Raw genomic sequence first — 18,043 nt, 5'->3', positions numbered from 1 at the left:
GTTCAGGTTACATGAGTAATGATAGATCACAATAACAACTAATATTTAGTGAAGATCTATTCTGTGTTCATCATTGTTCTTAGTACTTTGTAAACATTATTCTATTTCATTATTTGGCCAAACTGAAATATTTTCATAGCTAGGGAGATTCAGAGAGATTAAGTTACTTTTTGTAATATGAGAGAGAGAATACGCTCTCTAGTTTAGGAAAAGTGGGGTTTTAATTTCTTGGAATGCAGAAGGTTGTTCTTTTAGAATTCAGGCACCTCACAAATATAAGATTAATTTTTTAAATGTTCATTTAAATAATTTCCATGGCTGGCATAAATTTAAATTTGATGGCGAAAGGTCCTTTACATGTATTACTATTCATTAGGCTAAATTTGCTGCAATTACTGTGCAATTTCATGTGGTTTTCCAGTGTGCTATTTTGAGAAAAGATCAAAGGATTTCTGTTGAACTGGTCCCATTAACCACATTAGGAATAAAGATATGTATATTGAACCAGGTGCATCTTTTTATTAAATAAGTAATCACAGTCATTTAAAGGAATATATTACTTATTAGATCATATTTTTTAGAGCCTGATTAGAAGATAATTTTGTGCTACATTTAAATTTGGGGTATTTATTATGTAATTATTCAAAAGCAAGTTTAATAAGCCTGTAATAGCCAACACATCGCTGTTAACATGGGGAGTTTTGAGGTGCAGCCAGAAAAACAGCAGTAATGAGTGCTCCATTTTTGGAAACACCTAGAGCATCTCCTGAGCAGAGTCAGACCAGAGTCAGTGGCGAGGGCCTAGCTAGTCATGTAGGTGCAGGACAGGGCATCTGGAGTTTGGGCTCTGATGAGCTAGGTGGCTTTCAGTGTGTGACATGCTGGTGGAAGAACTGCTTTTTCCATATTAATTCTCCAGACAACTGGAATAAAAATGAAATGCTGTATGGTTAAAATGGAAGAAAGACATTAGACATCATTTGCACTTTTTCCCCTGTTTTTCTGAGAACAGTAATGTCAAAACAAAAATTACATTGGACAAAATTAAACAAACAAGGGAGATCTATTCAAGAAGATTGCAGTAGAAGGAGCCCAAAATTCAATCCGAGCTCAATTCACTGTGAAAAACAAAACAAACCAAAACTGGAAAGTTTTTAAGAGCTGGGGTGGAGGGATCATAGACCATAGACCTTCTGTGTTGGCTGATTGGCTTCACCCAAAGGAAGAATAAACCCTTTCCTTCAAATATCTTCAAGACTGAAGGTAGCTTTATGAGTTGGAGTAACATGTACCCCCTCAAGGTAGGCTCCTATTTTCCCCACAGAAATTGGAAGATGGGGAGCTATCTTCCTTGAAGGTTATATTTCAAAGTGAGGGCTCCTAGGTCCTTGAGAAAAATAGTCCTGGGTTATAACACTGAAACGAAGCTTTAAAAATATTTACACATCAAAGGTAGAGAAGGAACTTGGATTTACCAGTTTTCTAAAGTAAATGCTCTAAGGAAAGGGAGGCCAGGGCCCTAGAGGCAGGAAGAAGCCTGTCTAAAGTTTGCCCAAGCCTAAGGTCTTGGTCAGTGAAGGCAATTCCACCTTTTCAGGCAACTGATTTCCTTTACCAAAATTTGTTCCTACCAGGAGATCAGTAGAAAACAAAATAACAAACGAAATATGGTTTCTGTTTGTTTTCAGAGCACAGCCATTTTTACTTAACGTGAACTCTTTTCACCTTTCTATGATTTGATAATTTTTGTTTAACAATATAATGGAGTGGATCATTGTCCCACACTGGAAAAACTTCAAGAGCATTTTGTGAGAATTGTGATATGCAACAGGGAGTGAGTATTAGTTATGATTGTAACTTTGGAGTCAGATAGAACTAGCTCGAGTTGCAGCTCTTCCTGGTCTTGGGGAAGTTACTTAGCATCTTTGAGGCTCAGTAGCCTGTGCCAGTGAACCCATTATCCTAACTTGTAGTGAGGCCCCTCACAAGGCAGACAGATTTCCAGATCTGGGTGGAAAATGGGTACAGTCCCTTTTGCTGTTAGAGACAGCGGGCTCTATTCACACATGTAAACTAACTGTGCTTGGCCACTTACAGTAATTACTTAGCAAATAAGTGAGTTTGCTGAGTTAGATTGGACATTTACCTGAAAGTCTGCAGGGGCTTGCTTGGCAGTCCAGTGGTTAAGACTCCGCTCTTCCACTTCAGGGGGCATGGGTTAGATCCCTGGTCGGGGAACTAAGATCCCACATGCCACACAGTGTGGCCAAAAAAAATTAAAAAAGAAAAGAAAGTTTGCAAAAAGTGCATGACTGCTAATGCAGAACTGTCCTACAGTAATTAACAGAAAAAAATCTACTCAGTCATGTGTATACCATAAATTTCTAGGCAGCCTACATGTATCCAGCCTTAAAACATTAATAACCTTTCACAAGTCCTTATGAGAAAATGCTAAAATGCCATAAGAGCCTTTCTAAAGCGTGACGTGTCCTGTTGAGCTTTGGAAGGAGAAAATGAGATACACTGCCGTGCTTTGAAATATTCACCAACCTTGAAGGAAGAAATGCGGCATAGCTTTAGAAAAATAAAGGGTAAGTCTACCTCTTATGGAAACATGAAATGCAGGAAGAGTGAAACCATGTTTTCTTGTAATTTGTGTCCAATATCTGCGTTGATAATGAAATTGGTTTCCTGTGGCGTTTTCTTGGTATTTATTAATTACATTTCCTCAGATGGTATCAGAGGTAAAGCAGCATATTCTGAATACTGCACTACAGGCCATGCTGCCCCCGTGAAGAGCCAATACGCTTTCTTTGTTGGTTCACGTGCTTCAAAGACCAGCAAATGCTACAATAGGCTTTAGTCTGCAGGTCTCATCTCATGTCATCTGACTTGTTGGTCAGATCACTTTCATCATTAGTAGCTCCTTACCCACCCTCAGTATTATAAGAAGCCTGGCATTGGTAATAAGAAAGACAAGAGTACTTTATGAAATTGCCAGGTTAAGAAAAGGATGTATTAAAGATGCCAGTACAGCCAGAAGCCATCAATTAAATTTAAAAAATTAGTAGAAAGAGAAGGAGTAATGTCACCACCTCTCTGAGCATACTAAAATCTTACATTTCATTGACCAGACTTTGGAAAGCAGACTGAGTTCACATCCCAGTTCAGCCACTTGCTGTGTCATCGGAAGCAAAACATTGAACCTCTGTGTACTTGACTTTTTACATCTGCAAAATGGCATGAATGACGTTAAATACTCATGATGTCGTTATGCTGAAAGAGACAATCCATGTAAAGCCCTTAGTGTTGAGTCTGCCACCTAGAAACTTTGATAGTATGACTTAGCTTTTATTAGTAGTACCAGCAAATTAACTGAGGAGTCAACCATATTATAAATGGGAATAAACCTATAGCCACAGGCAAGAAGGGGAAATGTTAGTAATTGGCACTTTAGCATCTACAATAAAAAGCTTTTTAAACTCTTTCTGAATTCTAGCAGCATCAAACTTTTCTCAGTAGCCACTATGAAACTAGTAAGACAAGAGCAGTGCTTCAGTTGGATGGATGTAGGTTGCTAGGATGGGAAGAGGGCACATGTCATCTGCTATTCTTAGTTTTGGAGGAAAACAATGCAGGTCGCTGCCCCACAGAGCTTTTGAGAGAAGGAATGATTCGCTTTCCTGCGTGCTATTATAATCCGCTTGCTCTGCCTCCTAAAATATTCGGAACGTTCTGGGCTGCATGACTTAACCAGGCAGAGCCGCCACACCCCCTCCCCCAAAGATGGATGGCTTTTCTTCCGTATTTCCCAATTCTAGGCTTGACATGCCTCCTTCTAATGGGCTCAGTGGGGAAACTGTCTAATCTTTCACCTTAGCTATTGCACTTTCACCAAAAAGAATGTGACTTTCCCCAACAAAAGAAAATTGAGACAGCAATAGCTTCACGACAGGAATATAAAGATGATCACCCAAAGTGAGGAGACCCAGTTTCAAATCAGGAAAACCACATGCTGCCCTGTTACCCAGAATGACCTGCACTTACATAAACACTATACAGAAACTCTGAGAGGCAGTGCCCCTAGGACCCAGCATACAACTCTGCTACAGAGACTCTACCGTGGATTGCATCCAGAGTAGAACATGGAATTCCAGATCAGGGAAGGAAGGAGGTCAAGAAGAAATGACCTAACAATTTTAGAAAGAAACCCTAAAACCTAATCAAGAGTTGTTATTTCCATGATAATAAGCCCTTCTGTCAGGTATTACCAAAGAGTGGTCTTAGATGATTGATTTCTTAATACCTAAAAACATAAAATCTCATAATAAAATTCTGAAAGAAGGAGAAATTTAATTCACTCCAACCACGGGAGTCAGAGAGCACTGATCCATAAAGATAGAATGTTTCACAGATAAACAGAAACAAGCTCCACATGTAGCTTAACAATTAATGGCCTGAAACCACAGGCCTCATAGTATAAATGGTTGTTTTGCCACCTGAATTGACAGGGCCTCCATTCATGAAAGGGGAGTCCCTGAATACAGAGATCCTCTTGGAGATAACATCTGTGGTGGTCACTGCCACAACTGATTGAGCCATGGTATGCTGTGCGTATCACAGAGTTGTCTCATTGTTGGGAAGGCTGCCGATTCAATACCTTTTGTGTGGAAGACACAGGAAATATAATCGGACCCTCGTTTTTTTTTTCCTTTAAATTTACTTATTTATTTATTTATTTTTGGCTGTGTTGGGTCTTCGTTTCTGTGCGAGGGCTTTCTCTAGTTGCGGCGAGCGGGGGCCACTCTTCATCGCGGTGCGCGGGCCTCTCACTATCGCGGCCTCTCTTGTTGTGGAGCACAGGCTCCAGACGCGCAGGCTCAGTAGTTGTGGCACATGGGCTTAGTTGCTCCACAGCATGTGGGATCTTCCCGGACCAGGGCTCGAACCCGTGTCCCCTGCATTGGCAGGCAGATTCTCAACCACTGCGCCACCAGGGAAGCCCCCCTCGTTGTTTTTTACATAACACTTTATCCTTCTCAGAGCACTGGCACATTTATCCACCTGGTGGGATCCTCACAGTGACCCTGGGAGATAAATAATGTATCATCATTATGTCTCTGATGAAAGAATGTGAGCAGAGGGTAATGAATTGCTAAGGGTCACTCAGTAAGTTAGGGGCAGTGCCTGGACTAGAATCTAAAAAAATTCTTTTTTACCACTTTTTTGCTATGCTTTCCTAAGACTCTGTGGGAATGCAAACTCCTTTTACTGGAAAGGACAGATAGATGGCAGGAGGTGTAGTGGAATGTGGCTGGAAGAGGTGGAAATGGACAGCTGCTTAGAAGAGAGGCCTAAAGGGTTCAGTTCTACAGGGAAGGGAAAATTTGGGAATACTAACAAATGGTTTTACAGTCATAAGTGCCAACACGTTGAATGTATGAAACTGTAATAGCCACAGACACACCTGAGTTTGAATTCTGGCTATGCCACCTGGGAAGCATACATAGCATAACCTCTTTGAGACTCAGTGTCCTTTCCTGTAAAGTCATAATAACAACTACAGAGTTGTTATGAGGAAAAAATTAAATAATGTGTGTAAAGTGCACAGCCCAGAGCCTACCATATAATAATAATTCAATAAAGGTAACAGTTGCTAACTAAATAAATAAAATGAGAAAAAATTTTCAGCCTTGCAGTGAGTCAGAAGGCATAGTTGCCGTGTTGAGCATCAGTTGACAGTTAAGGCACATGAAATTATATCTACTAAGGGTAAATCCGTGTACCATTTGGGAGGAAGTTAACAAAGGGGGTTTTAATAATGCAATACATTTAAGTAAGTTAATCCCAAGGTATTATGAAATCTTCCCTGGAGCTCTGCAGAAGCCTGATTTTACCTATAAATTATGAGAAAATAAAGGTGACTGGAGCAGCTTCTGTCAGCGAGTTGGAAGGAATGCAGCAACATTCACATGCACACATGCATGTACACACACTCACGTACACACTCCACATTACTCCAGCTATAATCGTAGTGGCACCTTTGTCTTCCTGTAAACCAGGTTCCCCTCAAATTCCAGGTTCCAGTCTTGAGAATTCCTTGGAATGAATCGCCTGGTTTGTGTAAAGAGTGACTGTTCAACTTTCTATATGTAAAAAAGTAAAATACATCTTAAGAAAAGTGACTTCTGGGTGTACGTATTTCCGGGTGTTTTAGTCATTGACCTCCCAGAAAAAGAAACTGTTTTGCTATCAAAGAGTTTAGTTGAGTAGAAATCAATAATGGAGAGTATCATCTCCATTTCAAAATATAGCTCCTCTTGCGTTTTCTGAAATGTGGTACATTTTGATGAAAAACACATGTAGAATCTCCACACTCCCCAGCTTTGAAACTGACTTTCTCAATTACTGCCTATATGGCCTTTCTTCTACTTGACAGTTATGGAAAGTTTGACCTGACTGATGAGGCCCTTTTCAACTTTCTTACTCTAATAGCAACAGGAATAAAAAATACCCTAGAAACTTCTGCCACTGCTCTGCTGAATTTGAGAAAAGAGCTCCAAATTAGCTCTCAACTATTTGTGGTGCTGTGGGTATCAGATAAGGTCAATATAAGTAAGGCACCCAAACAAATCAAACTTAAGACTGCTAACTTGGTGAACTTTAAATAACTTAGTGCTTAGTCACTGGAATTAAGCAGCCTGTACTTGGAGGCATAAGGAAAGTAAATGCAGATACAATACTTGCATTGATGCACATTGATCCCAATTCACTTAAGCAGAGAAGTGCTTTCTGGCTTAATTAAATAAATACCATCTTTACTTCTTTTATTGAAGATGTTATAGGAGGTGGGAGTTAGGAAAGTATTGAGGTAAAAGTATTTTATGAAGAAGTATGTAATTACCATCAATGTTTTACCCACTTGTTTATTACCTTTACTCAAAACTTTGAAATCAAAGATCTCTCACATTTTCTTCATGGTTATATCCACCCCAGTCCACTCCTGAAAATTTATGAACTTACAAAAATCTCTTCCTCTAATCAGTCAGAAAACATACATTCTGCAGCTCATGTGTTCAGCCTTCATTAGATGTTTGGAGGTGAGGGAATTGGTGGAAAAGAGAAATAGAGTCACAGGACACTGTGACTGCTATCAAAGGACTTAGCAGTCCAGTCTGAAAGAGAAGAAACAACCCAACAGAAATGAAACATGTAAGTAAGATTCCACAATAGTATAGGATCCATACTAAAATGGTTGATGTAATTTGTGGTTGAGAGAAGATTGGGATAAAGATGGATTCTCTCATATGTCTTCTTGATTCTGTTCTTGCCAGCTTCAGGCCATCCTATCTCATATCTTCCTTCTTGAGAAATCCTTGATGGCTTTCCAGGGTTCACACTGGAAGGCGTGGATCCTTCTCCTCTAAGGCTCATTCCAAATAACTTCTACTGAGGCTGCCCTTTGCTGATGACCTGTGTAAAGCCTCTCCCTCATTATTTTCTTAGCACCCAATTTTTGTGCCTTCTTGTGTCATTGAATTTTTTAAATTTAAAATTGTCCTGTTTGTTTTCTTATATTTTCTGTTTTATTTCAAATATACTGAAAGTTCTAAGAAGGTGGAACCCATGGCTGTCTTATGTATGTTGTTATGAACACCTTATGCGGTACCTGGTAAATTGTTGTTACTCAATACATATTTGTTGAAATTTTTTAATTAATTTTTTTCTACTTGATTTTATTTTTTCCTTTTTTCCCATCTCCATTCATTAACCAATGATAACGGTTTGGCATGGATCTTTCATACATCTTTCACCATGTTCCTATGAACATATATAAATATAGGGTTGTTTTTCTCTCTTGCCATAGAAAAATAGAAGCACACTCTATGAATTAAATTTGGTTTTCTACTTTCTAATGTATTATGGACATCTTTTAGGTCAACAGAATTTTCTGTAATTCCTATTTTTAACTCTGTTAAAATTCTAGGCTATAAGTGTGCCATAATTAAGGGTGTCCAATAAATTATGCAATTATGGCTGAATAATTTATTCAACCATAACCCTGTTAACAAGCATTTAAGTTGTCCTTTTTTCTTTTCTCCTCAAAATGTGATAACAAGCATCCTGTATTTATACATCTGCATGCTGGTGTATTTAATTCTTTAGACTATATTCTCAAACTGAGATTGCTTGATTAAAATATTTGTGTATTTTTTAACTTTACTATTGTAAATTTCAAACATATAATAAATTAGAAGGCATTCTATAATGAACTCACATCCACCCATCAGCCAGCTGCAATTTAATCCTTTTAAATTTTGATAGATGTTACTAGATTACTTTCTAAAAATTATTGAGGAATTCATATTCTCACCAGCACAACTGTCTGTTTCCCAAGCAAATGTTCTAACCAAATTGTCACTATTTCTTTAATTCTAATTTATTCCTCCCATATTGTTGGCAAAAAAAAAAAAAAAAAACCCTCCTTATTTTATTTTGACTTCCATTCTAGTGAAATTGAGCGTCTTGTCCTACATTTATCACCCGTGTAGATCTTCTATTCTCCACTTGCTTGTCTGTATTTTTGTCCATTTTTCTAGTGGGTTTTTGCCTTTTTCTATAGCAATTGATACACGCTTTGTAGATTTTATAGGTGTTAACTCTTGGTTTGTCATATGTACTACAGATATTTCTCCTCTCCTTTCTCTTCTGCATTTTCACTCTGTTAGTGACACCTTTCTCCATGTAAAATTATTATTATTTATGGAGTCAAATGTGATGATCTTTTGATATATGGCTTCATTCCATGGACTGTAATCTATGTAAGTTTCAGGTCCACCTTCAAATTTCTTCTCACTTTCCCCCAAAACTCAATATGCTGCCACCACTCTGGCATTCGTTTAGTTCCTGAAAAGCAAACTCCTTTCTTCCTCAAGGTCATTGCACATGTGGTTCCTTCTGATTAGAAGATTCTTCTGCCCACTTTTCACTGGCCTACTCTCCACTGATTTTCCACGTCTCAGCATAAATGTTACAACCTCAGAAAGGTCTATCTGACTCCCCAGTCTAAATCAGAAACCTCTGTTCTACTCCTGCATGGTACCTACCATTTTCCTTCATTACACCTGTTCCGGTTATTGCTTTAAGCCTAACTGTGTGATTTTTGTTGTATGTCTCTTTCCCTCATTATATTTCAGGGTCCATGAGGGCAGACATCAAGTGTGTTTGGTTAACTCCTCTACCCCCAGGACCTAGTATAGTCCCTGGAACGTAACTGTAGCTCACCATATAATTGATGGACAGCAGGAGGGAATATTCTTAGAGAAAACATCACCAAAGATGGAGCATTTAAGCTAAGTCTTGAGAAATAAGTAATATTCAGCCAGGCTAGAAAAAAAAGGGCATATGAGTCAGGCATGAAGGTAGAACTTTTATTGGTGTATGGGAACTGGGAGATGGCAATAAAATTATGACTGTCACTTTCTTTGAGAGAAATGGAAGACAAACTTGAGTAGGTAGCTGCGGCCAGACCATGAAGAGCTGTGGGAACAGTAGTCACATTGGTACTTCAGTAAACACCATGACAATTTCACGGATTCTAATAAGACCTTATGGGCACAATGACCATGTAAAAAGTCTATGAAGCTTGTAGATGACTAAGCTGTGGACACATAGCCATGATCTTATGGCTTCCCTCAGAGATGAGGGAGAATGTGTATTCCTCTGTCTATTTTCAGTGTCACCAATGTCACACATGATGTAATTGTCCATTGCCTTTTCTGTTCCATGTGGTGCCATCTGAGGTAGCAGCTGTCCTAGTTGGTACTCCCTGTCCTGCAGGCACACTATGAATTTTTCTGTTTTTTGCACCCCTTCTCATGCAACACCTAGATATCTGGTGAAGAAAATGATCCTCTCAATCCCACAGCGGTAGCCCCTGCATTTCCCTTCATACACGTGACTTGGTGGCTTTGAAAGTAGCAGAGGAAAATGTTAGTCCCAGCAGCCAGGCAGGTAGTAAAGGCTTATTGATTTCCAAGTTCTATCTGAATCTCCTTCTTTCTGGATCTCCAATTGATTGGGTAGGGGTTGAGATGTATCAGGCATGACCTCCTTCAAGCCATTTGTTTGACCTGCAGTAGCAAACATCAAAATGTGCAGGGCATGGGTGGAGCTGGTGAGCAGGGAAGGATTTGAAACATCCGGCATTCAGGCATTCATCACCTCTCAAAAAACCACAGTGTGAGTTGAAATGAATGCATATCATATAAATCACTGCCTACCTGCTTTCCTGCAACTGTGGTACTTAAACGTGCATGCTTATGAGTGATTACATCATAATTGTTTCTTTTGGCCTATGTTGTACTGAAACACAAAAATGAAAAAAATAATAATTTTCTTTTTTGGTGATGGGGAAAATAATTGTGCTAATCTCAATTCACAAACACCACAGGAGCCTACAATTCCAATTTTCTTTTCACAGTATTAGTAAAACTGGGTACTGGAAAAGTCTTATCTTCCCTTATAAATCTGAAACCATTTTCAAGGCTAGCTTAGAATTATAATAACTTCACATCTATTAAGACACAGTGCAGAACTGTGGTCTAATGGGATCATTTTAGGCAATTCTTTTTCTTCATTGGGGTGGAGACAGAAATTTTAAATTGATTACTTTTAGTTTAATCTATGATAAAACCAGAAAGACTGGTCAAAGACTTTTAAGTGAGAAAAAAAATTCAGTAAATGCATCTTTCCAATAGTTTTTCAAAAGGATTATTGTAAGGCAGGTGGTCTAATAATTTTCAGATAGCAGAATGATATATGTTGAGCATAATGTTTTATGACCCTGTATCTACCCCTCCTGGTCTGAAATATATAGCTCAAGTTCCATTTTTTTTATCATTGGTATATTTTATTCTTTATTATTTCTTAATATTGGTAATCTCTTACACTTTTTTTTTCTTAAAGCTTAAAAGCTGAATTTTCCTTGTTATCAGTATACAGTGAAACTCTTGCTTCATCCTGCATGTGGCAGGGTCATGGCTGATGAGGTACCTATACACTAACAGTCTATATTGAAGAAATAAAACCAGCAATACAAATGGCCTGGAAACAACATTGTCACCCTGCAAAGCTAAGTTTGGAAACAACATAAATATAATCAGATTACAGTGAAAGAATAGCTCATCCAAGTATACAAAATAGTTTCATAAAAGTGACAATTTGAGTGATAAAAAGAACATCTGATGACATGGTTATTGCCTTGGTAAACTCGTCATCGGAAATACAAGGTCCCGCCACTCACCGAACCCTCATTTTATGTAACAGGAATTAGGACTTTAAGCATCATTTCACGTGTAAAACATTATGTAAAAACATAAATCAAGAGCAGGTTTGTTTTTCAATAACAATATTTGATTACTATGTTTCTAATCTCAGAATGGAAAGAAAGAATAACTAAAGGATGTCAGATGCTTTCCATTGCACAGTGAAAAAGCTCTTTGGAAAAATTCATTAATATTCAAAAATTTACCTTTCAAAAATGCAGAGTTATTTTAGAACTTCAGTTGTGAATCACCTTGCTGAGTCAATGAGGGCTTTATTCTCCCATGTGCATAGACTGTGGTTATGACCAGACACAATCAAACAGTGGCAAACTGGTAAATATAGGCTCCAGTGCAAAGCTGAATGGCCTAATGTGCTCCTCATCTTCCCTGCTTCATAATCAAAGTTTTTTGAAATTGGTCATAAAACATTTGATAAAGCATAGAATTTTATTCTGTAAACAAATTTAGAAAGTTAAATTTTAAAGTAAAGCGGACCAATATAAAGCACCAAGGCTGTGTTCTAATGAAACAATCACATTGAGACCTTTTTTTTTTTTTTTTTTTTTGCCACAGGGACAATTTTAAAGTGTGATGTGAAATCAGGAACTTGGCAATAAGTTTTGTCCCTCATTGAACACCCGGCTGAGTAATGTACTAGCTCGAAGAGGCAGAGTCCTGACCCCCGCTGGCCTGGCTTTCTTCCTTTACTGAGTGGGGAGGGACACACCCACTGTGTTCTCTGAGGGCCACCTAGAGGGATATCAAGAGCTGGGAGAGGGATGCTGAGAAGAGGTAGGGAGGGGGAAGAAGTAGGAGAAAGAATAGGCAGGAGCATAGAGTGGGTGACCAAGGACCAGAGGAGCTGGTAAGAAGTAAGACTTGCCACGTGGTCCTCTCCACTCTGTTCTTTAGCCAGTTGTGTCTCTTAAACATGTTTGTTCTATGGTATTTCTTAACTGGATCTAAATTAGTTCCTATTTGGGGAAATCATGTTCTTTCACAGATACAGTGCCAAGGACTATCAAAAATAAAGAAGGAACGTACATCAGGACGATTTCTTTTTCTGTGGTGGTAGTTTTAAAATAACTATTCAGCAAGTTTAAGGATAAGTTAAAATTTTAAATATTTCACTTTTTAACTTTTTTTGTGCAGAGCAACAGATGGGTTTATTATTCTTTTTATGTGACGAGGCCCTGGAATATGTCTTTTACACTTACCGTGCATTCTTTACAATGAATTATTACCTGATATGAGTAAATTGGTTTAGGGTATCATGTGGGAATATGTTAATAACTGTCCTAGTACCTGAAAGACTATTCCTTTCTAAGTAATCAGAGAAATAAGTTGACAATGAAAAACAAGAAAATTCATAGAGCTAGCTTATAATATTCTTGATAAATCTGGGCCAAAGCAGGCCATATGGAAAATTAGAGACCATCAGATCTTGCCAGATGTTTGAGAGAGAGAGAGAGAGAAAGAGAGAGAATTAAAATAAATTTTTATCTGTCCTTAAGATAACACTATCTGTACACAAGTCCCAGAAATATTTCCATAGCCATTTGGCTGAGAAGTGGCTTATATGAAAGAGGTTATAACCCTTGTGACAGCCTTTTGTCCTCACCACTATTATCAGTAGTTTTTGAGTCGTTTAGGCAAAAATACCAGCAAAAATCAAAGGCCTTCATATTGCCATTACGGTGTGCACGTGCACTTTCCCCACATGTAGTAAGTAGACCTACCACTACCATTTTTTCTCTCTGAGGGGTATGTGATGACTGGCATCCTCCAGTAAAATGAAGATAGAGTTACATGAGAAATTTTTGATTAAGTAAAATAATCTATCATTTAGTGTTCACATAAACTATGTGTAATTCATGATGATTTTTTTTTATTTTATGAATCATTAAAATAGGGTATATAGGCCTAAACCCTTAGGATATTTCATCTACTCTACTTTTTTTCTACTTTTTTTTTTTTTTTTTTTTTTTTTTTTGCCAGCAAGCTAGCCTGAAGTCGAAGTATGGGTGGAGTTGAATACTTGCCCATTTCCAGTTACACCGATAAGATGTAAATGCTTTGGCTTATTCTTTGCCCATCATCAGTCGGTCCTACTGAAGTTTTCCATTGATCTGGGCTCCTTGTACCTCTGAGCCCTATGTAATGAATCGCTACATTAGCTTAGTTTTACTTACAAATCACTTAACTTTTGACCATTCAGAGACTTATTGGTAATTTATACCTGTTCCATTCTTTCAGCACCTCTCTTATATTCTCTTTTACCTGTTTTTTAAGTGTTCTCATCACTGCTACAACAAAGAAAGGGAGACAGAGTGAAAGTAAAATTTAGTTAATTTATTTGTTTTTTAGCACTGCTGAGAAAAAAACACTTGTAGATTTTAAAAAATTATTTAGAATGTCTTGATTTAGTTTACTAGGAAGTGTAAAGAGAATGCAAAATACTCAAATCCATGAGATATAAGAATTGCTTATGGAGGTTTCTGATTAAATTCCTTTCTTCATATTGTCATGAATGGTGAAGAGATGACTGTATTTTTTAATAAAAAATTTTAACCAAATTATATAAGAAGGCGTTTAGCCTTTTTAGCCATTTATGCTATTATCTAAATTTAAATTAATATGAAATTCCTCAGAGATTTTTCAGTGATCATCAAAATAAACCATTAATGACAATCAATATGGGAACCACATTTATAATTCATGAAAATATTTACATTTCTCTAGCCTTTTATTGCACATCTGGGAGAGATGTCCCATTAACCCTTAAGTGTATAAATACTTCTGATCTTAGCACAGAAGTTAAGAAAATTATCACTTAGCTTTCAGATTGGAAGCATAAACAGAAAAAAAAAATTGTTAAATAATCAGTTAGATATGGAAGCAACTGCATATTCCAAATAGACCTAAAATAATACCTGTGGTGGTTATTAATTTTTAATGTGAATCAGGGGAAACAAGAGATAAAATGTTTCATCATTGGGTTTGTGGAGGGTCTTTTTGGTAGGCTAGTTTTATGATATTTAGAATCTTTGTTTATATATGGGTTACAGAGATGTTTCAGGCCTGCATGCGAAGCAACCTTTTGGCTGGAGTTGCAAAAAAGACAAGTATTTTCCTTCAACAGGAGGCATTTCTCAAATAGCTCTATGGCAAAATGGAAGCGTTTGAGGCTTTGCTTTGGTCTTTGTAATCTCATTCTGGTTTTACCACCAGTTTGGTTTTGGTGCGCTCCTTCTACAGTTGTGAAAACATATCAGAACTATCTGAGCCAATAAAAATAAAATTAAAATTCTTTGATAAGATGGTCCATTTACAATACAAATTCCTAAATGGAAAAAAAAGGACATATATATTCTTAGTTTAGAAAATGTAAACCCTGCATTCCATTAAAACTCTCAAGTCTGACTATCATGAGCTATACGATGAGGATTTTTTCTCCATTCTCCCCATTCTTTTCTGACAGACAAAGTGAGGTAATTATGAAAATGTGTTTAAAATGAAAGCATTCCATCAGGTGTGGGGAAATGATTTAGGTAATATTTAAATGAAACCCCTTTTCCAGCTCTTGAGAGACCATGGTAAAAGAATGTTCCACAAAATGAGCAAGTAGAAAGTTGTCATTTAGTGAAAGTTAGCAGCTGAGCTAATTGGCAGACTTTGGCAAAGATGACTGTATTTGAGAGAGAAAGTGCTGCCTTTGGTTTGTCAGGTAGTGACAGAGTTCCTGCAGTAGGTTCTATTCTTCTTGAGAGGAAATTAATTTCCTGTAATCAAATGCTGTGGATTCTAGTCTTTGTCTCCTTCTGCCTCAGCCACAGAAGCAACTCCAAGGCTTTTTTATTCAACAACATTACATGAGCTTTTGTAAAACAAGCAGGGATACATTCAGCATACAAAGGTTTCACCTACTAGATTTTGTAGCTCCAGAACAAATGGCTGCTTTGAGACTGAGAGCTATTCCTTTGTAAGTGACTATATTTGTAAGGCTTTATTTGGGGAAGGAAAGGAAAGTGACGGCAAGAAGCCCACATTTAGGCAGATGAAAACTTGGTGATGTTTGAAAATCGAATTACAAAGCAGCATAGTGCTATATGGTAGCAAAATGATTCCCAGTAACTAATAGGAACTTTTGTAAAAATATAAAAAAATAGGGACTTCCCTGGTGGTCCAGTGGTTACGACTCTGCACTCCCAATGCAGGGGGCACGTGTTCAATCCCTGCTCAGGGAACTAAGATCCCACATGCCGCATAGCACGGCCAAAAAAGAAAAAGGCCTCTTGCTTAGCCACCCGGAGCACCGCTGAAGAGTTTAAGGGTTAGTGGGTATAAAAAAGAAATTCCCCTCCCTATCGGGGGGGAAAAAAAAAAAAAAATATATATATATATATATATGTGTGTGTGTGTGTGTGTGTATATATATATATATATAAATTACTAGTGATAGTGAAATAAAAGTACCATTTTAGCTTTTTTGCACTGTTCAGTTTCTGGTGTGTGTATATACACACACACACCTTCCACATATACACACTATTTATGCAATCTTGAGATTATTTAAGTTCATTGTGCATAATTTACAAAGAATAACATTTTGAAAATTATAGCATTTTTAATTCATTACATCTGAAAAGTTATCTTTTTTCTGTAAGACAAGTGAGAGGATGGAGATTCAGAGAAAAAGAGAAAACACAATCCTTAGAGAAAAATGACCTGTGATCAGAGATGGGATAGAATCTTATCTCTCTACAGCTCCTTTTCTTTTAAATTCTTTTAAATAATAATAATAATAAATTTATTACGTAGAGGAAGAGAGCCGCTCCCCCCTCCTTCTATCTCTAAACTAAATCCCGGGACTTTTCTCCCCATCTGTGGTCAGTTTCAGTGCCTGTCTAGGCCTTGGAGAAAATAGTAATGCACCCTGTGATCCATTTCTTGTACCCAAGGAAGAACTTTATACTTTGAAAGATTGAATGAGGGTTTGTCAGTTAAATAAAAGTGGGGCAGCAAGTCCTTTATTTATGATCATCTACTAGGTACTGAATTTTGACTCAAAACCAGTCTAGATGGTCTTTAAGGTATTTAACAATATTTTCTTACTTTCTCCTCTCAAATTTAGTTTTGGTGATCACTCAGCCACTGCCAGTGAATGAATAACATACACACATACTGATGTTAACAAATAAACCTCCAACAGAAAAGAAAATTAGTTGTTTTAGTTTGTAGAATTGTGACTAAAATAACACTTTTAAAAGTAGGCAATTAGACTATTAAAAGTGCCTGGATTATCTTTTTGTTCAACACTGTATTCAGTGCAATAGGAGGCAATACAATTTCTGAAGTAATCCTAAATTTAGCTATCTGGTTTCAGTCTAGAGTTAACCGTAAGCGTTTTGTATCAACATCAATTCGATTCTTAAAATGATAATCTCTAATATCATAGGGTAGAGTCATTTTGATGTTATGATTTTATTCTTCATGTTGGGTTTATCGTGTTTCACCTAACACATCAACATGGCCCTTAGAACTACATGGAGCTTATTTGGAGCTACACTTACAAGAACCTGTTAACAAAACCGATCTGTGAAAAAGAAAAGATGGCAACAGATCTCTGTCGCAGTGCTTTGATTCACAGGCCCTAGTTTTTGGTGACCAAGAGGAATAGGAATTGCTACATTTAGCAACAGTATCCTTTTCCTCGAGCAGTCGATGCTATTCCATTAGGCCTGGAAATAGACGGTAAATGTAGCTCTCTGGCATTCAGGAAACTCCATAATCACTTGGTGTTTTTTTTTCACCCTCTTTCCTACAGCCAACCCAACCCGGGCAGGCGGGAGAGAGCCGTACCCAGGCTCAGCAGAAGTGATTCGGGAGTCCAGCAGCACCACGGGCATGGTTGTGGGGATCGTAGCCGCTGCCGCCCTGTGCATCCTCATCCTCCTCTACGCCATGTACAAGTACCGAAACCGGGATGAAGGCTCATACCACGTGGATGAGAGTCGAAACTACATCAGTAACTCAGCACAGTCCAATGGGGCTGTAGTAAAGGAGAAACAACCCAGCAGTGCGAAAAGCGCCAACAAAAACAAGAAAAACAAGGATAAAGAGTATTACGTCTGATCCCAAGATCTGAAAAGGACCCTTGTATAGAAATAGTCTTCATTTTATCTGAGACATAATATAAACTTATTTACTTTCCTTTTTATGAAGCACATAAAAAAGAAGACAGGGAATGCAATCAGGAAGGAAAGACTGTTTTTAAAAAATAAAAACAAGTATCTCATGCTCTTGTTTCTCCAAAAAAGAAAAAAAAAAAAAAAAAAAGCAGAGGTCAATAAATTCCCTAACATCCACCGTGTTTTAATTTACTCTGCCTGTCTTTATGTTGCTGGAACATTTCTAAAAGACAGTGGTGATAGCACGCATTCGTAAAGCAAAGGAGTACTACAACATCGGGAGGCACAACACAAAAACAACACAAAACACAACACAGAAAAAGAAACTACCTATGATCCCGGATTTAGCCAAAGTGCTAGCACTTTCCCGAGAAGTCAGTTAGTCTGATTGCCAGAGAAGACTGTCCTTTTGAGTGACTCGACCTGCAGACCTTTTCAGAGTTCGTCGCCTGGCACAACTGGAGCAGTGGCTGGAACTTGCACTTGAAACAAAGTGCTGGCTTTTTTGAAGACTTGTGTAGGAAC

General features: G+C 37.7%; 1 protein-coding gene across 21 annotated transcripts in view; it reads left to right on the top strand.

Moving 5' to 3' along the window:
* Positions 1–17,462, top strand: part of NRXN1 (neurexin 1) — a 1,118,934-nt gene extending 1,101,472 nt beyond the window's left edge. For all 21 annotated transcript variants that reach the window (XM_061168489.1, XM_061168487.1, XM_061168486.1 and 18 more), the window contains one exon: positions 17,155–17,462. In XM_061168489.1, coding sequence (XP_061024472.1) covers positions 17,155–17,462 — 308 coding nt within the window. The remainder of the gene's footprint in view (positions 1–17,154) is intronic.
* Positions 17,463–18,043: the final 581 nt, after the last annotated feature.

This window comes from Eubalaena glacialis, chromosome 14 (assembly GCF_028564815.1).
Source record: "Eubalaena glacialis isolate mEubGla1 chromosome 14, mEubGla1.1.hap2.+ XY, whole genome shotgun sequence".
Classification (NCBI taxonomy): Eukaryota; Metazoa; Chordata; class Mammalia; order Artiodactyla; family Balaenidae; genus Eubalaena; species Eubalaena glacialis.
The sequence above is the reverse complement of the archived record's forward strand: the minus strand, read 5'-3'. Positions and strand labels throughout refer to the sequence as shown.